This window comes from Carcharhinus amblyrhynchos, chromosome 3, assembly GCF_965287045.1.
Source record: "Carcharhinus amblyrhynchos chromosome 3, sCarAmb.v2.hapA, whole genome shotgun sequence".
NCBI classification, from domain to species: domain Eukaryota; kingdom Metazoa; phylum Chordata; class Chondrichthyes; order Carcharhiniformes; family Carcharhinidae; genus Carcharhinus; species Carcharhinus amblyrhynchos.
Genome location: NC_137326.1, coordinates 9,427,936 through 9,453,000, shown reverse-complemented (window position 1 = coordinate 9,453,000; position 25,065 = coordinate 9,427,936). Strand labels below are relative to the sequence as shown.

Below are 25,065 nucleotides of genomic sequence, written 5' to 3'. Positions count from 1 at the left end.
CCATGAATGAAGGAAAGAAAAGCTCACACAGGAAATGGAGGACACCCCTGATCAGAGTGCTGAATCTAAAGGTCCTTTTTTGTTTATTCATTTATGGGACATGCCAAAAATTGATGACAGGAAGGCTACGGCAGGTGAGGACCGAGAAACTATCATTATCGCGAAAGAGGTCGTGTTGGGCAAATTAATGGGGCTAAAGGTAGACAAATCCCCTGGTCCTGATGGAATGCATCCCAGGGTACTAAAAGAGACGGCCAGAGAAATAGCAAATGCACTAGTGGGTGATTTACCAGAAGTCGCTGGACTCTGCGGTAGGCCCCGCAGATTGGAAAACTGTTTAAAAAGGAGGCAGACGAAAGGCGAGTAACTATAGGCCGGTTAGCTTAACTTCTGTAGTAGGGAAAATGCTTGAATCTATCATCAAGGAAGAAATAGTGTGACCTCTGGATATAAATTGTCCCATTGTTATGACGCAGCATGGGTTTATGAAGGGAAGGGTCACGTTTGACTAATTTGGTGGAATTCTTTGAGAACATTACATGCGCAGTGGACAATGGGGAACCTGTGGATGTGGTGTATCTGATTTCCATCGCTAAAACGTTAGCTAGTCATTATGACATTGTGGCTTGTGGGAAAAAGCAGGAGAATGGGGTTAAGAAACTTAGCAGCCATGATTGGATGGTGGAGCAGATTTGATGGGCCAAACGGCCTAATTCTGCTCCGATATTGTAACGACTTTAATCAGGCAATCGAGGTGGACCTGTTAGAAAATGAACTCCCTGGTTAAGAGTCAAATTGATGGGCCAATAGGGAGCCCCTTGCTTTGTATTTAACCAGGCGTGTCAGTTCCTCTGGGACTCTGAGTGTAGGCTGCCATGTGAAAGCACTCTGCTGTTGTCAGATGTGCAAATAAAGGGATTTTGGTGAAGAGGCTTCTGCCTCCGAGGACTTATTACATTTATCTTATAGTCTTATGGTAGCCATGGCTCTAAGAGGTTATTGGTGACCATGGTTTTCCATTGGATTGGTCCGTGATTATTGCAGTGGTTTGCCATAGCTTTCTGCAATATGGTTGACCAGGAATCTCTCCCACTCTTACCACCTATCGTCAGGCATCTTTGGAAGGATGTACTGATAAATCAACCCACAAATGTGACTACGCTCCATAGAATCATACAGTGCCTTCGGCCCATCGAGTCTATACCGACCCGTGAGAAACACCTGATCTCCCACCTAATCCCATTGGCCCATAGCCTTGGATGCAATGACGTGTCACGTGCTCATCCAGATACTTTTTAAAGGATGTGAGGCAACCCGCCTCCCAGGCAGCGCATTCCAGACCGCCGGCCTCTGGGTGAAAAAGTTTTCCTCACATCCCCCCCCTAAACCTCCTGCCCCTCACCTTGCACCTATGACCCCTCATGACTGACCCTTCAACTCAGGGGAACAGCTACTCCTTATCCACTTTGTCCATGCCCCTCATAATCTTGTACACCTCGATCAGGTCACCCTTCAGTCTTGTCTGCTCCAACGAAACCAAGATGTGGCGATGCCGGCGTTGGACTGGGGTCAGACTGAGGCCTGACAACACCAGGTTTAAGTCCAACCGATTTATTTGATAGTAAACTCACAAGCTTTCGCGGTTTCCCTCTTCGTCAGCTGTGCTGCTATTTGCTCTGTCTGAGGCCAGAACTCTTCATTCACTTGACGAAGAGGGAAACCTCAAGCTTGTGAGTTTACTACCAACGAAACCAACCCAGCAAGTGTTTAATTAGCTCTAGTGCTCTTTGTAGGCATCCAGTGATCGTGGGATGGTGCTGCATAAATGCAAGCCCTGTTTCAAAAGGGAAGGAGAAAGTTGGAGGAGGGGACCAAAAACACAGCTGTGCGTTTACGCCCCAAAGGAGATTAAACACACGGAAATGCAACGTAATCCCTACTTGAGTACTGAGTGTAGAAAGAGGTGTAAAAATAGTTATGTAGCCTTCTCTTTCTGTGTGAAGTGGTCTGTGAGCCTCTGAATGGGGTAATCCCCTTGCCCATAATTAGATCAGTTTTAATTGACCTTTCTTGCCGCTTAATTGGGCTGACAAACATGCTAATTACCCTGTCAGATGAAAGAAGCCTAAGAGAACAGGCCACTGTGGGAACGTGAGAGCGCTTTTATGAAAGGGAAGCCATTCAGAGCTCTAGACTAGGAAGCTGGCGAACAACACAGGGCTGTGTTTCTCTGCGCCTGTGTTTGTATGGAAGCTTTGAAGGGCAGTTGATGTCCGCCCATAGCTGGTGAAATAATGACGGGAACAGATTGAAAACCATGTTTAAAACACAAAGGCTGCTCCTAAACTGCTGCAAAACCGTGTAAAAAAAAATGCAAAAGTTGCTGGTGACTTCCCATTGCTTCAGCCAGCAGCAGAAGTGTGAGGCAATGGAAACATTTGGTAGAGTTAGATTGGGGAACAATATCAAGGGCTTTAAGTCATGTCATCCCTCCACAGCTGACGCTATTGTTAAGAAAACCCACCATCGCCTCCACTAAGAAAATTTGGCATGTCCGCTACGACTATCTCCAATTTTTACAGATGCACCATGGAAAGCATCCCTTCCGGATGTATCACAGCTTGGGATGGCTCCTGCTGTGACCAAGATCACAAGAAACTACAAAGGGTCGTGAATGTAGCCCAATCCATCATGCAAACCAGACTCCCATCCGTAGACTCTGTCTATACTTGCTGCTGCCTCGGCAAAGCAGCCAGCATATCCAAGGACCCCACGCACCCCGGACATTCTCTCTTCCATTGGGAAAAAGATACAAAAGTCTGAATCACGTACCAACCGACTCAAGAACAGCTTCTCCCCTGCTGCCGTCAGATTTTTGAATGGACCTATCTCGTATTAAGCTGATCTTTCTCTACATCCTAACTCTGACTGTAATGCTACATTCTGCACTGTCTCCTTTTCTTCTCTATGAACGGTGTGCATTGTCTGTATAATATGCAAGAAACAATACTTGTCACGGTGTACTAATACATGTGACAATAATAAATCAAATCAAACTCCTATTGGTGTTAGGTGAGGGGTGGCCAATGATCAGAGGTGGCAGGGCGGGGGATGGAAAGGTGGAAGGTCATTTGAAGAAGGCCCCATGCTTACGCCCAACCCAAGATGGCAACCTTGACCTGTGCACTGGGACTACTTGAGGCGAAAGGCTGAATATTTTCCATTTCAAAGAAATGGCATGTTTTTTTAACAGAAAACTTTTAAGAAAAGAGAAACCTATTGATTGACACTGGAAGGTTCTCAACACATATCAGTACCTCGTGGTTACCGGGGAGACGGCTGGTGTTTATTTACATAGGCATGGTTTCGCGATTGGCCGGCTAGAATCTTTGCTCCGGAGATAAAAAGGCGATTGTGTAGCTCAGGAATCCATTGCACAGGGTTAACTTGGTACTTACTCAGTTGCGAAGAATCCATCACATTGATAAGAGTGAATGAAATAAAGATTTCAGTTCAACATTTCTGAAGGGAACCCGTGATCAGGTTCAGTGTTGCGTGGCACTAATGAGAGCACTCAGGATACTCTTGCGGTTTATAACATATCCTCTCCCTCAGGTACTCAGGTGAACACCAGGCTGTGAATGAGTGTGTTATTTAATGCTAATATGATAGCCCAGTACAGATATTGCTGCATTACACCAAGATCCAGTGCTTGCTTACATGAAGGTTGTGCTATCATTTATCTCTTTATTCATCTGTGGGATCTGAGAATCGCTGGCTAGGCCAGCATTTGTTGCTCATCCCTCATTGTCATAGAGTCCCTACAGTGCAGAAGGAGGCTATTCGGCCCATCGATCTGCATCTACCACAATCCCACCCAGGTCCTATTTCCCATAACCCCACATATTAGAATCATAGAACCCTACAGTGCAGAAAGAGGACCTTCGGCCCATCGAGTCTGCACCGAACACAATCCCACCTAGGCCCTATCCCCATATCCCTACATATTATACCCACTCATCCCTAACCTACGTGTCCCTGGACACTAAGGGGCAATTTCTTAGCATGGCCAATCAACCTAACCTGCACATCTTTGGACTGTGGGAGGAAGCCAGAGTACCCAGAGGAAACCCACGCAGACACAAGGAGAATGTGCAAACTCCACCCAGACAGTGACCTGAGCCAGGAATCGAACCCAGGTCCCTGGAGCTGTGAAGCAGCAGTGCTAACCACTGTGCTACCGTGCTGCCCAGGGAGATTTATCCTAGCTAATCTCCCTGACACTAGGGTCAATTTAGTATGGCCAATCAACCTAACCCGCACATCTTTGAACTGTGGGAGAAAAGCGGAGCACCCGGAGGGAACCCACACAGACACGGGGAGAATGTGCAGACTCCGCACCTGCGGTGACCCAAGGCCGGAATTGAACCTGGCTCCCTGGCACTGTGAGGTTGCAGTGCCAACCACTGTGCCACCCAGAAATGATGGTGGTGAGCTGCCTTCTTGAACCGCTGCAGATCATCTGGCGTGGGTCCACCCACAGTGTCATTCGGGAGGGAGTTCCAGGATTTTGATCCAGGGACAGTGAAGGAACAGTAATACGTTTCCAAGTCAGGGTGGTGACTGACATGGAGGGGAACTTGCAGGTGGTGTTTCCAGGTATCAGCTACCCTTTGTCCTTCCAGGTGGTAACTATCATTGCTTTGGAACACGCTGCTGAAGAAGGCTTGGGGTGTTGCTGCAGTGAAAGAATTAGACACAGGAGTAGATCACTCAGCTTGCTCCGCCACTCAATAAGGTTATGGCCGATCTAATTTTAATCTCAACTGCACATTCTTGCCCACCCCAATAACCTATGATCCCCTTGCTTTTCTAGAGTCTATCTATTTCTGCTTTAAAGATATTCAAAGGATGAAATCTGACCAAAGAAAGGCAGAGAGTTGGTTCCAAGTTGTCCCATCCATCTCCCGCCCTTGTCCTTCTAGCTAGTAGAGGACATGGGTTTGGAAGGTGCTGCCTAAGGACCCATGCTGAGTTCTTGCAGTACATTTTGTAGATGGTACACACTGCTGCCACTGAGCGTCGGTGGTGGAGGGAGTGAATGTTTGGGGATGGGGTGCCAGTCAAATGGGCTACTTTGTCCTGGATGGTGTTGAACTTTTTGAGTATTATTGGAGCTGCACCCATCCAGGCAAAGGGAGAGTATTTAATCATTCTCCTAACACGTACCTTGTAAATGGTGGACAGATTTTCTTTTAAATCCCTTTAGCCCCAGGAGCTATATCTAATTTCTTCTTGAAATCACGCAATGTTTTGGCCCCAATGACTTTCTGTGGTGTTGAATTCCACGCATTCAGCACCTCTGGGTGAAGAAATTTCTCCTCACCTCAGTCCTAATTGGTTTAGCCCCTTATCCTCAAACTGTGAAATCTTCAGACAGTTGTCTTTCTGGTGTGTTTAAATCACGGACTCTTTATAGGTACATCCCACTGGCTTTAGAATGCAGGCCACTTAAACACAGCAGTCAGAGGGTTCATGCTGTTTATGTTATTGCCTTCGTGTTAACCTGAACTGGAACTACGCCAGCATAGTTTGGAGCAGATGGTTAAAGTTTTCCGTGAATATCTAAAGCCAATAGAGTTGTAAATTGCCCTTAATATTTAGCCACTGTTTGTTTGCCACGCAGGGCAATGATGGTGCGAATCATACTATTCCATTCATTATGATGCACATGTTGGATAACCTGCCTGTTTATCTGAGTGAGAATGGCCTTTAAAAATGGGTTCCAGGATGGTTTTCACAGCTACCTCACAGCATCAGGGACCCGGGTTCGATTCCCAGCATGGGTGACTGTGTGGAGTCCACAGAATCGAACCCAGGTCCCTGGCGCTGTGAGGCAGCAGTGCCAACCACTGAGCCACCGTTCTTGAGTCGATTGGTACGCGATCTCAAGACTTTTGCATCTTTTTCCCGACGGAAGAGGGTAGAATAGTGTGTGTCTGGTTAGTACTGCTGCCTCACTGTGCTAGGGACCCGGGTTCAATTCAGGCCATGGTTCACTATCGGTGTGGAGTTTGCACATTCTGCCTGTGTCTGCGTGGGTTTCCTCTGGGCGAACTGCTTTCCTCGCACAGTCCAAAGATGTGTAGGTTAGGTGGATTGGCCATGCTAAACGCATGGGTTTACGGGGATAGGATGGGATGAGGATAGGGGCTTAAAAAGGTACTTTTTTAGAGAGTGAGTGCAGACACGATGGGTCGAATGGCCTCCTTCTGCACTGCAGGGACTGTGTGATTTCCAGGTTAGGGGAGGAAATGGGACTGGCTGGATTGCCCTTTGAAAGACTCAATGAGTTGAATAGCTTCTGGCTATGGGGAATTATTTACTGTAGTCAATTGTTCAGTTGTTTACTGTTTGGCCATATTTATCTGGTAACTGTTCGTTGTTCTCTGCTTAGTTAAACCAGGGTGTGGTTGGATAGAGAAACCAAATTGTAGGCAAGCTGCTGTAAGTATGGGAGTAAACATTTTAAAACTAAACGCCTCTTGCAGAGTCATGGGGTAGGATTTATCGGCTGTGCTTGTCCGGGAAATTGTTCCCAAGGTCATGGGACCTGTGCATAGTCCGTGTCCTGCCTGCTACGATTCCCATAGCAGGCGGGAGGGCAAAATTCCACCCATGATTTGGGGTGTGTCACCTCTGCATATCTCCGAGGCATAAAACACAGAACTATTCCATGATTCTTTAGCCTAGACATCAGTTGGGCCAGTAAATGGTCTGAAGTTTATCTTGTGGATCATGTTGACACGAAAAAGATAACCGCGCAGAACACCAGTTTCCCGTGTTTGAGCACAAAAAAACAAGGGGAACGCTCTGTAATGCAGTGCCAAGGGAGTGCTGCACTGTCGGAGATACTGGGTGGGGAATCTTTTAGTTTAGTGATGGGGGCAGCTCACCATTGAGTGGTGGTGGTGGTGGGACCACCTGGTCCGGCCACTGTCAAAGGGATTTTCCTGTTGCTCACACCCTCTGCCACTGGGGATCTCGTGGTCGGGGCGGGGGGGGGGAGACGGGAGGGGGTGGTGATGGGAGTCACCGTCGGTGGTGCTGGAAGATCCTATCAACAGGAACAGCCAGAAAATCCCACCCGCTGTCTTTCAGATGAGACATTTAAGGGAGATCCCATCTCGAGTGGGTGTAGAAGCAGCCAAGGCTTTATTTGGAGACGGGCAGGGTAGTTCTCCCCGATGTCCTTTATCATATTGCTGCTTCAGGGATTTGCTGGATTTCCATGTTTCCTACATTACAACAGTAGCTCCATCTCAAAACAACTTTGTTGGCTGTAAAGATGTCTACTGGTCGTGAAAATGTGATACAAATACAAGTCTTTCTTTATTCTTTTTACTTCCCAACCTCCTGTTCCGTACCTGTAAATCCTGTGAATGACTTGTGACTCCAAATAATAAAGTTAAAGTTTATTTATTAGTCACAAGTGGGCTTACGTTAACGCTGCAATGAAGTTACTGTGAAAATCCCCTAGTCGCCACACTCCCAGCACCCGTTTGGGTACACTGAGGGAGAATTTAGTATGGTCGATGCACCTAACCAGCACGTCTTTTGGACTGTGGGAGGAAACCGGAGCACCCGGAGGAAACCCACACAGACAGGGGAGAATGTGCTGGGAATCGAACCCCAGTCATTGGCGCTGAGCGTTAACCACTGTGCCACCGTGCTGTCCCCGTCAATGGGAACTCGAGAGATGAGCTGTTGAAATGAGTGCAAACTGCAAATCATCCACTTTCTTCCCTCCATCTCTCCCCTTTCTACCCTCTGGTCTCACTTCCCTGCATCTTGGAACACAGACACTGATCTTGTAGGTACTATATATATAGTGGCACATTGGTTAGCACTGCTGCCTCACAGCGCCAGGGACCCAGGTTCAATTCCAGCTTGGGGTGTCTGTGTGGAGACTGCATGTTCTCCCCGTGTCTGCGTGGGTTTCCTCTGGGTGCTCCGGTTTCCTCCAAAGATGTGCAGGTTAGGTGGATTAGCAATGCTAAATTGCCCCTTTGCACAGGATTTTATTGCCTCACTCGGGTGAAACCGAAAATCCCCCTCCGAGATCAACAGAGATTTCCGTTGTTGGACCCTCGCAAAGTGGTAGAGATCCAGTGTTAGTATTAGGGGGGACTGGCAAGGTAAATGTGTGGGCTAATGGGGAAAGGGTCTGGGTGGGGCTGTTGTTGGTGCAGGATAGATGGGCTGAATGGCCTCCTACTGCATCCTTGAGATTCAATGATTCTATTCTATGATATAATATATAAAACATAGCACATCCCATCATCTCGATCAGTGCCAAGTAGACAAATAAGTGACATTCTGAATCCTTTCCAAAGAACCCTCCATCATTAGCAAAAAAAAATATTCGATTTGTATATATTATTTCAGTTTTCTACTGGCTATAGCCACATGGTATAGGATAGTGCAGGAATGGTTTGTAATTCCTGAGATACTAACCCCTCTTTTTAAGGGATATATCGAATAAAGGAATGAACCTGTCGTACGGAAGTGGATTATCCATAAGTCGCTCTTGCACTTTGAAATTTCCAAATCATAAAGGGGATATCAACCCTCCACTTGCAGTCTCTCTCGTGCAGAGCACTTTTTAGTCTAAATTACCCAGTTGCTCATGTAGCACTGAAACACTGTTTGATGGGAATAAATGTGAAATTTAAGCTTGTGTGAAGTTCTTTAAAAAATGAATTGTGGAGAGGTTTCTCTTGGATGACTTGGCTATTATTTTTTGTAAACATTTCCAATTTATTATAAAGCTCTAAGTTTTCACAGCAAATAGCTTCCGTGGGCTGGGCGCTATAGGATTACTGTTACTGGGAACCAGAGTCCCAGGATAGCAGTGAACATGAATTGCTACTGTAGGGAAGGATCACTGAAGGCAGGATAGGGAGGCTTCCCAGTACAAGGTCACCAGCCTCACATTTTGTTGGTTCAAAGGTGAATGGTAAATTACTCGCTGTTCCAGGCATATTATGTGAATGATGTGTAAAACACAACCAGGAGGGGTTGGTCCAGAATGCTACCAGGGACTTCAGAGAGACTGAAGAAGCTGAAATAGTTCCCTTTTTGACCAAGAACGCTAAGGGGAGGCTTAGTGAAATATTTCCGACCATGAAGGGCGCTGACAGGATAAATAAAGAGCGACCGGGTGGTGTTTAATTCCCTCTCCCATGAGCGTATTTGCTGGAGGTGGGGAACCTTTTTGCCCTGTGGGCGGCACGGTAGCACAGTGGGTTAGCACTGCTGCTTCACAGCTCCAGGGTCCTGGGTTCGATTCCTGGCTCGGGTCACTGTCTGTGCGGAGTTTGCACATTCTCCTCGTGTCTGCGTGGGTTTCCTCCAGGTGCTCCGGTTTCCTCCCACAGTCCAAAGATGTGTGTGTGGGTTAGGTTGATTGGCCATGCTTAAAATTGCCCCTTGGAGTCCTGAGATGCGTAGGTTAGTGAGTAAAATGTGTAGGGATATGGGGGTAGGGCCTGGTTGGGATTGTGGTCGGTGCAGACTCGATGGGCCGAAGGGCCTCTTTCTGTACTGTAAGGTTCTATGATTCTAACCTTTAGTCAGGTGTGAGGGTGGCAAATAAGGGACCTTGCCACCTTCCCATCTCTGTCTTGCACATGTCAGTGATGGGAAAGTTTGTAGATGACAGTCCTGCCCCATCACTAATTGAGGTCCTTAAATGAGCGAATAGTGCATCTCATCCCACTGCCAGTATTCACCGACTCACCAGTCACCATAGATGTCTGTCTTCTGCCAATTTTGATTTTATTCCCGTGATGTCGAGAAGTGGCTGAAGGCACTGGATACAGCAAAACCTGACAGCACCCTGGTTATAGTACTCAGGACAGAAGTAGCTGTCCCCCCAGGCTAAGGTTGTTCCAGTGTGGTTACAGCACTGTCATCTACCTGACAGTGTGGGAAGTTGTGATGTGGAGATGCAGGCGTTGGACTGGGGTAAACACAGTGAGAAGTCTCACAACACCAGGTTAAAGCCCAACCAGTTTATTTGATAGTAAACCCACAAGCTTTCGGAAACGGTGTTCCTTCGTCAGGTCAGAACTTTCCGCACACTATTTTAGAGGGCAGATCAGAGAATATAGTGAGGTGTGTCTCAAAATGTTTTTGCAGTATAGAGGTGTGCCGTGACATCTAAAAGATTGGGAGCCACTGTCTTAGACACCTTACTTAAGGAGGGACATATTCGCATTAGAAGCTCTATAAAATAACGAGAAGCGTAGATTGGTAGATAGTCTATATTGTTTCCAAAAGGTAGGGGAGTCTAAAACTAGAGAGCGTAGGTGAGAGGGGAGAGATACAAAAGGGTCCAAGAAGGGCAATTTTTTCACACAGAGGATTTGATTTGGTTTGATTTGATTTATTATTCTCACAGGTAATAACATACAGTGAAAAGTATTATTTCTCGCGCGCTGTATAGACAAAGCATACTGTTCATAGAGAAGGAAAGAAGAGAGTGCAGAATGTAGTGTTACAGTCATGGCTAGGATGTAGAGAAAGATCAACTTAATGCAAGGTAAGTCCATTCAAAAGTCTGATAACAGCAGGGAAGAAGCTGTTCTTAAATTGGTTGGTACGTGACCTCAGACTTCTGTATCTTTTTCCTGACGGAAGGAGATGGAAGAGAGAATGTCCGGGGTGCATGGGGTTCTTAATTAGGACTTTGAGTGTCTGGAACAAGCTGCCAGAGGTAGTAGCAATGACGGGTACAATTTTGTTTTTTAAAATAAACGTTTAGACAGCTAAAATGGGGTGCAAAACAGTTAGTACGTTGGTTAATTAGGTTTTGGTATGTGAAGCTAATTTGAGGGAGAAAGTTGACCCCATGCGTTTGTCTTTTCAGATCTGGTTTCCCGAGGTGCCATTACGTACCAGCTGAATTACTCATGCTGCTACAACACTCTGCTGCTGGATGAAGAGAGAGGCAAATTATTTGTCGGGTCAAAGAATTACCTTATCGCCCTCAACCTGGAGAACATCAGCAAACATGACAAGAAGGTGACTATGACTCACATGGACTATATCTGGCAAGTCCGCCGGCTTAACCACTTAGCAAGCTGACCTTCTGAGGGATGCTGATGAATGAGTTGAAGATTTATTTTGCAATTAGGGAGGTGAAGGAGCCAACGTGAAATTCCAAAGGGGAAGTGAAACCTCCAACACATGTTGGTAGAAGAGCTCAAGAGGTTTTATTCAGCTTCTGGGGAAATCTGTTTAAAAAATCTGTCAACTTCCCCGCAACCCTTTTCCCTTTTATTCGCTGCTCAGTTGAAGCCACTTTTGATTTTTCTTGGCATTTAGATCGATGGGCATCTGCCCCCAATAAGAAAAAAGGAAGTGGGATGATAGATTACCTCATTATTTCCTCGGTGTATATTCTTAAGTGCTTCACATCAATGGAAGTGTTTCAGCCGTGCACTGTTCTGATGTGCAGTAACCAGTCTGTATTTAGCATGACACCCGAAACACCAATGAGAAGAATGACTCGTCACCCAGTCTTTGGTGGTGGTGTTTGAGGAAGAATTATTGCTCAGGAATTCGGCAGAACTTCCTGCTCTTTTTAAAAAGAAAGTTGCCAAGTAATCTACACCAACCATGACAGGCCCTCGGTTGGAACAGCTTTCCTGAAATATGAAGTGTTCTCTCTCGCTCTTCCTCACTCTCTCTCTTCACTCTTTCTCTCTTAGTCTCCCCCACTCTCCCTCTCTCCCTCACTCTCATTCTCACTCCCTCTTGTTTTTTCTCACTCTGTCCCTCACTCTCTCTCTTGTTCTCCCTCATTTTCTCTCTATCATTTGCTTTCTCACTCTATCATTCACTCTCTCAATTCATCTTTCACTCTTTTGCTATCTTTCACTCACTCAATCTTTCGCTCACTCTTTCTCTCACTCGCTCACTCTTTCTCTTACTTGCCCACTCTCTTTCTTTCACCCATTCACTCTCTCTGTCACTTACTCTCTTATTCTCTCTCTTCCTCTCTCTCTTGCTCTCTCCATCACTCTTTCTCGTTCTCTCACCCTCGCTGTCATTCTCTCACTCTCTCTTGCTCTTCCTCACACTCCCCCTTGCTCTCGCTCCCTCTTGTTCTCTCCCTTGCTCTCTTTCTTGCTTTCTCCATTACTCTCTCTCACTCTCTTGTTCTCTCACTCTCTTGTTCTCTCACTCTCTTGTTCTCTCACTCTTGCTTTCATTCTCTCTCTCTCTTGCTCTTCCTCACACTCTCCCTTGCTCTCGTTCTTTCTTGTTCTCTCTCTCACGCTCTCTCTCTCTCTTGCTCTCTCTCATACTCTCTCAGTAATGCCCTGGCATTTTTGGCCAGATTATTCACGGAAAGGGAATTTGAAACCCCTTCCTTTTGACCTGGGAGTGAGAGCGGTATCATTAGGCCAGACTGACTCCTTCACCAGGATAATTTTGACAGCTCGATCACCAATCCTTTCCTCGCTGATCATTATCACACACTTACGTCCATCAGAATTCCTGGGCGAAGGCTGGGAGAGATTGAACAGTTTAGGCCCATACTCTCTGGAATTTAGAAGAACGAGGGAAGATCAAATTGAGGTATACAAGATGATGAAAGGTATGGATAAAATAGACGTGGAGCGAATACTTCCTCTTGTGGGACATTCTGGGATGAGAGGCCATAGTCTTAGGATAAGGGGTAGCAAATTTAAAGGGTTGTGAATCTGTGGAATTTGCTCCCCAAAGTGCAGTGGATGCTGAGACAGTGAGTAAATTCAAGGAGGAGTTAGACAGATTTTTAATTGGTAATGGGTTGAAGGGTTGTGGGGAGAAGGCAGGAAAATGGGGATGAGGAGCATATCAGCCATGATCGAATGGCGGAGCAGGTTCAATGGGCCAAATGGCCTAATTCTGCTCCTATATCTTACGAACTAATGACCCTGATGTTTTATTCTCTCTACTCTACACGAGGCATCTCTACAAGTCAGCCATGTAGGCGGAGACTAGTCACTGACCCAGGGAGCCGTTCTGTGGGCTGAATCTTTCCTCCAGCCACAGGAAGCAGAATCTGTGTCCAGATGTTGAACCCCTCTCCCCGGGGTTGAGATGGGGGGGGGTGCAGGGTGTGGGATGGGGTGGTAGGGGGGAAACAGGCACTCATGATTTTGACACGGGGGTGCCCCTTAATTGACCTGGGGTCTGGTTTGGCCTCCAACTAAGGATGATGTGTGGGCTCACGAGGTTGGAATGTCAATTAAAGGCCTTCCAAACTCGAAAGTTAGGAGGAGGGCGAGCAGGAGGGAGGGCGAGCAGGAGGGAGGGCGAGCAGGAGGGGGGCGGGGGTGAGCAAGAGGGACAGTGCTTCCACATTTTTCAAATCATATGTTAAAAATATTTTTTTTTCAGGCAGGCCACTGGTATGTGGGGGTGGGGGGAGGGAGATAGGGGTCTATTGACAGCCTCTAGCTGCTCCTGCATCTAGGTAGCCAGATGGAGGTGCGAGCTCTAATAGGGGGAAGAGCAGTGAGGTGGTGGCACAGTGGTATTATCACTGGACTAGTTATCTAGGGCAAGATCTGGGGGTCAGATCCCAGTTTCGAATCCCGCTATGGTAGATGGTGGAATTTGAATTCCATGAATACCTGGAATTAAGATGACCATGAAACTGTTAGGAAAAAAAAAACCCATCTGGTTCACTAATGTCCCTTTAGGGAAGGAAATGTGTGGCCTACAGAGCCACAGCAATGTGGTTGACTCTCAAATAACCTCTGAAATTGGGAATAATTTGGGCCTAGCTATGCCCACGTCCCATAAATTAATTCAAAAAAAAGCTTACCAGGCCTGGAGGCTGACTGAAAACACCTATTTGGCCCCCTTTAATTGGTCTGAAATAACACCCATCCCCTCACCCCAGATACACTTCCCCAGGAATAACTCAGCACTAGGACGGATACGGGGAGCCAGCATTCCTGGCCCAGGGTGGGGTGGGCAATCCAACCCAATATCGCACTACACCGCGTGGCAGGAAGAGTTTGAAGGAGAACGCGACGCTTTCCTTTTCTAAAAGCACATCCATTTAAATTTGACGAGTTCTTGGTGTTCCTTTTTGTCCAAAATGGCAGCCAGAACTGTAACAAGGAACAGGCCTCAATTGCAGTTAATTAACCCACCGCCTGTCACTGTGGTTCGAGGCTGTACGATGTCGATATTCCGGAGGGAGGGAGAGGGAGGAATTCCAATAAAGCATCATGACTGGCGTTCTCCCCTCCTCCTGATCCTAAGTGGTGAGCCGACTCCCACTTCCCCTCCCCTGCAGTCTCCCGGGCGGAATATTGTGCTACCGTTCCATCAGCTCAACATTTCACCGATATCCCCTCCCTCGCTCTCTCTAATTAACTGCCGACTCACAGGGGCTGAGGACCTGACGTCTCACCCAGCGCCCAGCCTGATGAATGAGGTTGCATTCCTCTCCTAATTAAAGTGGTGCTGATGGACCACAGCCTGTATCGCAATCGCCTGACGCTAGGGCTGGCCGCGCTATCTGTGTGGAGGTCAGAGCTGGTACCAGGCAACATTTCAACAGATTCTGTGCAGAATTTAAACACCCCTTCCCTTTCTCATTCCCTCTTTCTCTCTCGCTCATTTAATTTTACTCTTTTGGTCTATCGCTCTCTGATTTAATTTTTTTCAAGATTTGCTTTCTCTCTCTCCTCTGCAACCCCCCCTTCTCCACCCCTGTCTGTGTTTTATCTTCGCTGGAAACAGCGAGGTGGCACAGTGGTTAACACTGCTCCTCACAGCGCCAAAGACCCAGGTTCGATTCCCGTCTCGGGCCACTGTCTGTGCGGACTTTGCACATTCTCCCCGTGTCTGTGTGGGTTTCCTCCGGGTGCTCCGCTTTCGTCCCACAGTCCGGAAGATGCGGGGGTTAGGTTGATTGCTAAATTTGACCCAAGCGTCAGGGAGATTAGCAGGGTAAATATGTGGGGTTACGGGAATAGGGCCTGGGTGGGATTGTGGTCGGTGCAGACTCGATGGGCTGAATGGCCTCCTCCTGCACTGTAGGCATTCTGTGATTCCTGTCCTTGTGTCTCTTTTTGGCTTCAGGTTAAGCAAGGTATCACAAAATATTTCAAAGCAGAACCTCCCACCGTACCCCCCACACAAACACACACACACACACACACACACCACGCACACACACACACACAAACCGCATCATGGCAGTCTTCTCACAAGATTTGACATGGAGCTGCAGAAGGCAATTTGAGGGCAGATGGTTAAAAAGCTCAGACAAAGAGTTGGGTTTTAAGGGGACTTTCAGAGGCAGTGAAAGGGCTACATCAATGTTACAGAGCTGTAGGTAAGCTCCCTTTTGAGCAGATCGGGAAGTTCAGTTCACTGTCGGCTGGAACACTGAGGGTACAGACATTCTGTTTCATTCCTGACAGGACGAATCGGGAGGGAACAGAGTTTGTGTCCGGGATCTGTGGAATTACACAAGACAAAGACACAGAAACAGCCTACTTGACTCAAGCAGTTCATGGCAGTGTTTATACTGCACGCAAACCGCTTCCCTTCCAATTTTTCTCATCTGAATCTACCATCCTAACTATCCATTCCCTTCTCCCTCATCTGCAACTGTATTCCCAATTTACGTAGAAAATCAGAGCAGGAGAGGCCATTCAGCCCTTCGAGCTGGCTCCGCCATTTGTTGTGGTCGTGGTTGATCATCCAATTCAATAGCCTGATCCCCCTTCCCCCCTGCCCATATCATAGAATCCTATAGTGCAGGAGGAGGCCATTTGGCCCATCAAGTCTGCACTGACCACAATCCCATCCAGACCCTATCCCCATAACCCCATGCATTTACCCAAGCTGGTCCCCCTAACATGAAGGGGGAATTTAGCATGGCCAATCCACCTAACCCACACATCTTTGGAGTGTGGGAGGAAACTGGGGCACCCGGAGGAAACCCCACGCAGACATGGGGAGAACATGCAAACTCCATACAAATTGTGACCCAAGCTGGAAATCGAACCTGGCATTGTAAGGCAGCAGTGCTAACCACTGTGCTACTGTGCCGCCCTTTGATCTCCTTCATCCCAACAACTATATCTAACTGTTTCTTGAAAACATACAATGTTTTGGCTTCAGTTGTTAGCTGTGATAGCGAATTCCACAGGCTCACTAGTGTCTGGGTGAAGAAGTTGCTTTCTGTTGCAGCGAGTTCCACATTCTCAGCACTCTTGTTCTCTGAATTCCCGACTGGATTTCTCAGGGTCTGTATTATACTGATGACCTCTAATCATGCTTTTCCCCACTGGAGGAAGCAGTCACTCCTGTGCCTCTCAGTCTAAACCTTTCAACATTGTGACGACATCTGTAAGGTTATCCCTTAGCCTTTTAAAACAATGATTCAGAGAATGTGGTCACCGCTGCCTGGCTCAACATGTATTGTCCATCCCTTTACAAATGATCATCGAATCCCTATAGTGCAGAAGGCGGCCAATCGGCCCAGCAAGTCTGTCCCAACTCTCTGACAGATCATCCCACCCAGACCCTCTTCCCCCCACCATATCCCCATAACCCTACATATTTATCCCGCTACTCCCTGTAACCTTCACATCTTGGGACTCTGAAGGGCGGGATTTTACAGCCTCGCTCATCCCGAAACGGTAAAATTCCCACCGAAGGGGAAAAGATATTTCCACTGTCCTTCCCTCGCCCGCTCCGATTCCCGCGGCAGGTGATAAAATTCCAGCCAAAAATTCTACCATGGTCAATCTCCCTGAGCCGCACGTTTTTGGACTGTGGGAGGAAACCGGAGAAAACCCACGCAGACACGGGGAGAATGTACAAACTCCACACAGACAGTGACCAGAAGCTGGAATCGAACCTGGGCCCCAGGCGACGTGAAGCAGCAGTGCTAACCACTGTGCCGCCCTAAAAATGATGTCTTCCGAGTGTTTTGTGAGAATTGTGACTGAGGCAGGACTGGGATGTTAAATGAGGGGGTGGGGTGACCGAAAGGTTGGGACCAACATCTGTGTGGAAGCTGACCCCCAAGTCTGAAGATATCATTGTCAAGTCCCTGAAGGGGGATTTGAACCCGCCACCACAGTGCCACTGGCTAAGCCGTGGTCGACACGACTTCACCTCTCGAGATCCTTTGCCTCTTGGGGATCGTGGAGCCTGTCTGCCGTGGCCAACCTATAGGATGCACGTCTGGGAGAAGTCTCGAGGGTGGGTTGGAGGGCTGGAGGAGGTCGCTTCCTTTATTGCCGGGAAGGTTGTTTCATCATTCGCTGGGTTAGTAATCCAGATGGCTGCTCTCATCAGCCGTGACCTCATGTATTTTGACAGAAGATACTAGGATCAGAGCAAACTCTCTCAAAGCAGATTTGTTGCCAATTTCAGCTTTGAGTCAGTAATTGTTCTGTGAAACCTGTACCCTTGCCAGCAGCCTTTTTACTGATACACTTTATCATCACTGCACCAAAGTAGAAAATGTTTAGTGAATTAATACAGTCCCATGGGTTTATTATGTAATGCTGTTCTGTGTGGCTTAGTTCCCAGCTCATTGTAATGACTGATTAACTGGGCTGAGTGGATTGAGTAGCGGTTTCAGTTGTGACTCAGTTGGTAGCACTCTTACCTTGGATGTTGGATGCGTCATGGGTCTGAACTTCCCTCCAGCTAATGTCAGCATCTAACCCAAGGCCCGCAGTCCAGTGTTGGCATTGAGGGAGTGCCTTTCGGGTGATGTTTAAACTGAAGCTCTATTTTCTGTCTACAGTGGACATAAAACGGCAGAACTACAAAAGGTCATGAATGTACCCAACCTATCACTCAAACCAGCCTCCCCACCATTGACTCTGTCTAAACTTCCCGCTGCCTCGGCAAAGCAGCCAGTATAATTAAGGACCCTATGCATCCCAGACATTGTCTCTTCCATCGGGAAAAAGATACAAAAGCCTGAGGTCACGTAGCAACCGACTCAAGAACAGCTTCTTCCCTGCTGCCATCAGATTTTTGAATGAACCTACCTTGCATTAAGTTGATCTTTCTCTACACCCTAGCTATGACTGTAGCACTGCATTCTGCACTCTCTCCTTCTCTATGAATGATATGCTTTGTCTGTGTAGCGGGCAAGAAACAATACTTTTCACTGTATGTTAATATATGTGCCAATAGTCAATCAAGTCAAAATCAAAAGAAGCCCAGGGCACTCTCCAGAGAAGAGGAGTGCTCCTTGGTGGCCCTGATCAATATTGATCCCTCAACTAATTGAGCTGGAGGCAGATTCTCTGGTCATTGTCTCACTGCTGTTTGTGGGATCTTGCTTATCACAATGTTCGTTGCTGCGTTTTCCTGCTTAACTGCAGGGACTACATTTCAGTGATCTTGCGAGGTCGTGACGGGTGCTATATAAATGCCAGTGCCTTTTGTTCTTTTTACGACCATGAGTCGTTTTTGTTAGTCACAAAATTATTGCAGCCCATCCTCCCGACACTGTATAAAGCAGCCTCATTACAGATTCTACGGGTTAATCAGACAGGAGCCCTGCCAGCTCTGAGCAGGACCCTTCTTCAAGGAGGCCATGACCTTTACACAAAGGTCAAAAGCTAAACTGTCCATTGAAAGTCATGGGGCAATGCTGCTTTCTCAATGAGCAACCTTGCCTAACCCACTTAATATATGAGGATTCATTGAAACTAGAAGCAGGAGTAGGCCATTCGGCCCTTCGAGTCTGCTCTGCCATTCATTGTGATCATGGCTGATTATCAAATTCAATATCCCGATCTCTCCTTTCCCCACCATATCCCTTGATTCATTCATTCATGGGACTTGGGCATCGCTGGCTGGCCAGCATTTATTGACCATCCCTAGTTGTCCTTGAGAAGGTTGTGGTGAGCTGCCTTCCAGGATTTTGATCCCTTTAGCCCTAAGAGCTCTATCTAATTTCTTCTTAAAATCAGACAATGTTTACGCCTCAAGACATGGTGAGGTTAATCTGTAACTCCTCATCTCCAGGCCATATATCTTCAAGGGTTTGAATGACCTTCTGCTGTTTCTAATGTTCCTACCTGGTTTATAGGGTATCAGTGTAGGTGGCCACACCAAAATGTTTGGTTTGATTTGATTTATTATTGCCACATTTATTAGTATACAATGAAAAGTATTGTTTTTTGCGCACCATATAGACGAAGCTTATTGTTCATAGAGAAGGAAAGGAGAGACTGCAGAATGTAGTGTTGCAGTCATAGCTAGGGTATAGAGAAAGATCAACTTAATGCAAGGTAAGTCCATTCAAAAGTCTGATGGCAGCAGGGAAGAAGCTGTTCTTGACTCGGTTGGTACATGACCTCAGACTTTTGTATCTTTTTCCCAATTGAAGAACGTGGAACAGAGAATGTGGAAGTGTGTGGGGTCCTTAATTATGTTGACTGCTTTTCCGAGGCAGCGGTAAGTGTAGACAGTGTCAATGGATGGGAGACGGGTTTTGCATAATGGACTGGGCTTCGTTTACGACCCTTTGTAGTTCCTTGCAGTCTTGGGCAGAGCAGGAGCCATACCAAGCTGTGATACAACCAGCAAGAATGCTTTCTATGGTGCATCTGTAAAAGTTGGTGAGAATTGTAGCGGACGTGCCAAATTTCCTTAGTCTTCTGAGAGAGTAGAGGCTTTGGTCGGCTTTCTTAACAATAGTGTGATAGGTGTGAACCATGTAACACCAGATACCATCCTGTATGTACTGTGCTTGGATTGAAGTTATCAGTGAGACGTTCTTATACACACATGCACACACACACGCACACTGCAATAGTAGAGACGAGTGAGCCTATTGCTGCATTTGAATGTTCCTTCAAGGATTAATTCTCTGTTGCCCAAGTGCTCCTGTAATTCTAAGTTCAGTTCAGTTTAATTGCGTTGCCAGGCCATTGTTAGAAGCATTTGGCCACAGATCTGTGGGCGAGGATACAAGCCCTGGCAGTCCCACATGTTCCTGTCCTGTTGAACTCACCATGGTTGTTGTCTATCTTACAGATTTACTGGCCAGCGCCTGTGGAATGGAGAGAGGAGTGCAACTGGGCAGGCAAAGACTTACACGTAAGTGAGGCTACGTTATTGTCTCGAAGCTCTGCACGATGGACAGTCAGTGGTTAGCGTGATCAGTCGGGGCTGTTTTGCATCCTGTTTGGAAAGGACTTCTCTTCCTTTCTTTCCCACACCACCATCTCGCCCTCAATCCCCAACGTGCTTCCTCCGTACCCACAGCTCTGCTCTCTCAAGCTATCGAACACAATCTATATACCCAAAATTATCTGATCCATTGTTGTCACATGTATTGGGATACAGTATTGTTTCTTGCACGCTATACAGAAAAAGCATACCGTTCATAGAGTATGTAGGGGGGAAGGAGAGAATGAGAAATGAATGTCACTCACAAGCTGACAAGCTCAGCCAAAGCTGGAAAGTGACCTGGACTCTGTGCCTTTTGAGATCTGATTGGAACCTGTATCTATACCTGAGAACTGTGTCAATTGTCTGTCAGTTCACAATTTCTTTTATTTGGGTTGGATGTGAAGTACATTCCGGAGGCGTTTGGAAGCTGGAATATTAGCCATCCGTTGCCTCCCACTATTTTTGCCAACTCACAATCTGTCATCAGCGGGTGGCTTGCCGCGTTGCGAAACAGATCACGCTCCAATTCGGAGCAGTTCCGGTGAGCAGTCTGCGTGGGTTGATGACAGCGAGAGTTTAAGGTTCCTCACAGGCTGGGCACCAATTCTTCACGCACGCACCCCCCCACCCCCCCGTAAATACTAAAGTGACTCTTCAGGGCCAACAAGCAAGGTACGTCTTTACGGACTTGAATGTTGCGAGAAAAAGAGACAGGTCACCAAAGTTTTGCAACTTGCACTCATCAGGACAAGTGCAAGAATGTCAAATTTCAAACAATCTCGACAAATTACGCTGCAGGAGTAAAGGGTGCTGATTGGTTGGCAAGTTGACTCTGATTGGCTGCAGATTTGTGACCCCGGATTTCAATGCATTCACTTCCTCTGGAGTGGGACTTGAACCCACGACCTTCTGACTGATGGTGACGGTCAACCTGTTAGCCGCTGAGGCACAGCTCATGGGGCTTGTTTGTCAAACCCATTCTGTTCCTTCGCTCTGCACCTTAATCAAAACCCATGACATCCCAGATCCTGGAATGTCGATCCCCTTGCCAACTTGTTTTTGCAAGCTTTAGATAATTCTTATATAACGTGACCTCAAAAAGTTACAAAGAAGTTAATGTGTTTGCCTTGGTGTAACACTATCCCTGGGCTGAGCTGTGCTGAGTAGCAAGTCTCACTTGGCTCGGTTCAGACATTCAGGCACAACCGAATGCCTCGGAGCTTTGAGTTCTGCGCAGCTGAATGTGGTAACTTGCACATTCTCTGCTTGTTCTGCGATGCACCACCTGCTAGATATTACACTTGGGGTTGTGGTGAGGGGGTTAGTCTGAAATCCTGGGCAATGAGCTCATGCCTTGATATGGAGCAGGCTGGGCTTCGGGGAGGAGTGTACACGGGACAGCTGCTCATGCGCACTCGTGCGCGTAGCGACAGTGGAGCGACTGGGGAATGACACCACCAACTTCAGGAATGGACTGCTTGTCACATTGTGCAGACGGATGGGGAGTGGCACCTTGGCTGGCATCGATACAGTGCCCAGGTGCCAGCAGCACAGACACTGGCAAACATTAACAACATTCAAAAGGCATTTGGAACAATACATGGTGAGAAAGATATTGAATTCATAGAATCATAGAAACCCTACAGTGCAGAAGGAGGCCATTCAGTCCATTGAATCTGCACCGACAGAACATAAGAACATAAGAAATAGGAGCAGGAGTAGGCCATCTAGCCCCTCGAGCCTGCCCCGCCATTCAATAAGATCATGGCTGATCTGTCGTGTCTCAGTTCCACATTCCCGCCCTCTCCCCATAACCCTTAATCCCCTCTCTTATCAAAAACCCATCAACCCGCGTCTTAAATATATTTAGCGAGGCAGTCTCCACCACTTCAATGGGCAAAGAATTCCAGAGATTCACCACCCTTTGAGTCAAGAAGTTCCTCCTCAACTCTGTTCTAAACCGTCCCCCCCTTTATCTGGAGGCTGTGCCCTCTAGTCCTACTGTCCTTTCTGAGCGGGAAGAGTCTCTCCACCTCTATCCTATCCATCCCATTCATCATCTTATATGTCTCATTGAGATCTCCCCTCATTCTTCTAAACTCTAACGAGTACAAGCCTCGTTTATTCAGCCTCTCCGCATAGTTCAACCCCCTCAACTCCGGTATCAGCCTAGTAAACCTCCTCTGCACTCCCTCCAAGGCCAAAATATCCTCGCGTAAGTGCGGCGACCAAAACTGCACACAGTACTCCAGCTGCGGCCTCACCAGTGCCCTGTACAGTTGCAGCAAGACCTCCCTACTGTTATATTCAATCCCCCTCGCTATGAAGGCCAGCATCCCATTCGCCTTCCTGACCACCTGCTGCACCTGCAGGCTGGGTTTTTGCGACTCATGCACAAGGACCCCGAGGTCCCTCTGCACCGTCGCCTGCTGCAGTTTTTCGACGGCAATCCCACCCTGACTCTATCCCTATAACCCCACATATTTACCCTGCTAATCCCTCTAACCTACACACCCCCGGCACTAAGGGGCAATTTGCATGGCCAATCAACATAACCTACACATAGATCATAGATCATAGATCCCTACAGTGCAGAGAGGCCCTTCGGCCCATCGAGTCTGCACCGAACACAATCCCACCCAGGCCCTACCCCAATATCCCTACATATTTTACCCACCAATCCCTCTAACCTATGCAACCCAGGACACTAAGGGGCATTTTTTTTTAGGATGGCCAATCAACCTAACCCGTACATCTTTGGACTGTGGGAGGAAACTGGAGCACCGGGAGGAAATCCATGCAGACGCAGGGAGAGCGTGCAGACACCACACAGACAGTGACCTGAGCCGGGAATCGAATCCTGGTCCCTGGCGCTGTGAGGCAGCAGTGCTAACCACTGTGTCACGTGGCCATCCTGATTGAGGCTGTCCTCAAGCCAAATTCTGCATGCATGAGGACGGCCTTAACTGGGATCTTGGGTTCATGTCACACTACCTGTAACCCCTGGGTTTGCAAAATCCTAATAACTGTCCTGGCTTGAGACAATTCACACTCCTTATCCCCCTCCCCAGACACACTGTTCATACCTGTGAAGACTTGATTACCTGTAAAGATTCACATTCCAATCAGTAATTATCTTGCAATTGTATCTTTGTCTATATATACCGTGTTGTGAACCTACCTCCACTCACCTGATGAAGGAGCAGCGCTCCGAAAGCTCGTGATTCCAAATAAACCTGTTGGACTTTAACCCGGTGTTGTGAGGCTTCTTACTGAGTTGGTGCTGGAGGCAAAGACCCAAAACTCTTTGGAAAAAGTACCTGGATCTGCACCTGAGTGCAAGAAACTAGGATTAGGAAGGGCAGCTGGGTGTCTTTGGGCTGGCCTGGACCAGATGGGCTGAATGGCTTCCTTCTGCACTGTAACTTTTCTGTCGTTCTAACATGAGATCTTGTAAATCCAGAAGAGTGGTTAGAATGAGGAACTCACAAACACAGGGAGGTTAAGCTGAGTGATGTAGATGATAAGCATGAGGGCGAAAGGAATAGAAGGGTTTTATTTATTATTTGGATGAGGGTGTTGCTGGCTGGGACAGCATTTGTTGCCCATCACTAATTGCCCTTGAACTCAACGGCCTTCTAGACCATTTCAGAGATGCATGTAAGAGCCAACCTCTGTTAACATCTCGTGTTCTGCTGAGAAAAGAGGACTGGTCTATGGGAGGAGGGTGTACTTGGACAAGTTATATCGGCAGTTCGCACCAAGGTCCAACAGTGCCGCAACAATAACAACAAAACTTGCATTTATATAGCACCTTTAAGTCAGTAAAGTGTCCCAGGATGCCTCACGGAAGCATTATCAAACTAAAGGTAACACTCTGCCACATAGAGTTAGTAGAAGAATTCTGTAAAGAGTCACCTCTCAAAAGGTTAACTCAGCTTCTCTCTCCATAGATGCTGCCAGACCAAACATTCCCTGCTTTTGCCAAAGAACTTTTAGGACAATTTGCCAAAGGTTTTGGACTTGGCAGCTGAGGCCACCAAAGGTGGAGCAAATTCAACCAGGATGTGCAAGAGGCCAGAATTAGAGCAATGCAGAGATCTCAGTGGATTGGAGGGCTGGATGCGATGACAATCTTTTTTTTAATTTGTGGGACATGGGCGTCGCTGGCTGGCCAGCATTTGTTGCCCATCCATAGAGAAAGTGGTGGTGAGCTGCCTTCTTGAATCGCTGCAGTCCAGATGCTGTGGGTTGACCCACAATGCGGTTAGGGAGGGAATTCCAGCAACTGTGAAGGAACGGCGATATATTTCCAAGTCAGGATGGTGAGGGGCTTGGAGGGGAACTTGCAGGTGGTGGCATTCCCAAGTATCTGCTGCCCTTGTCCTTCTAGATGGAAGTGGTTGTGGGTTTGGAAGGTCTAAGGATCTTTGGTGAATTGCTGCAGTGCATCTTGTAGATGGTACACACTGCTGCTATGGTGTTGGAGGGAGTGGATGTTTGTAGATTTGGTGCCAATGAAGGGGGCTGCTTTGTTCTGGATGGCGTCAAGCTTCTTGAGTGTTGTTGGGAATTATCCTCTCTAGTCCAGTGACAATATGCTCCACTCAAACCTCCGCTGCACCCGTCCAGGCAGGTTGGGAGCGGGGAGGCTATGGAGGAGTTTGAAAACAGGGAGGCCAGTTTTAAACCAGCCAGTACAGGTCATTGAGTACAGGGCTGGTGATTGAATGGAACTTGGCACCAGTGAGGGTAAACGGTGTTTTCAATAAGCTCAGGTTGAGGGAGGGTGGAAGATTGGAGATTAGCCAGGAGATTGTTGGA

General features: G+C 47.4%; 1 protein-coding gene across 5 annotated transcripts in view; it reads left to right on the top strand.

The window, feature by feature from the left end:
* sema3b (sema domain, immunoglobulin domain (Ig), short basic domain, secreted, (semaphorin) 3B) overlaps positions 1–25,065 on the top strand; it is a 295,901-nt gene that overhangs the window by 202,628 nt on the left and 68,208 nt on the right. For all 5 annotated transcript variants that reach the window (XM_080218758.1, XM_080218765.1, XM_080218779.1 and 2 more), the window contains 2 exons: positions 10,934–11,088; positions 20,104–20,166. In XM_080218758.1, coding sequence (XP_080074884.1) covers positions 10,934–11,088; positions 20,104–20,166 — 218 coding nt within the window. The remainder of the gene's footprint in view (positions 1–10,933; positions 11,089–20,103; positions 20,167–25,065) is intronic.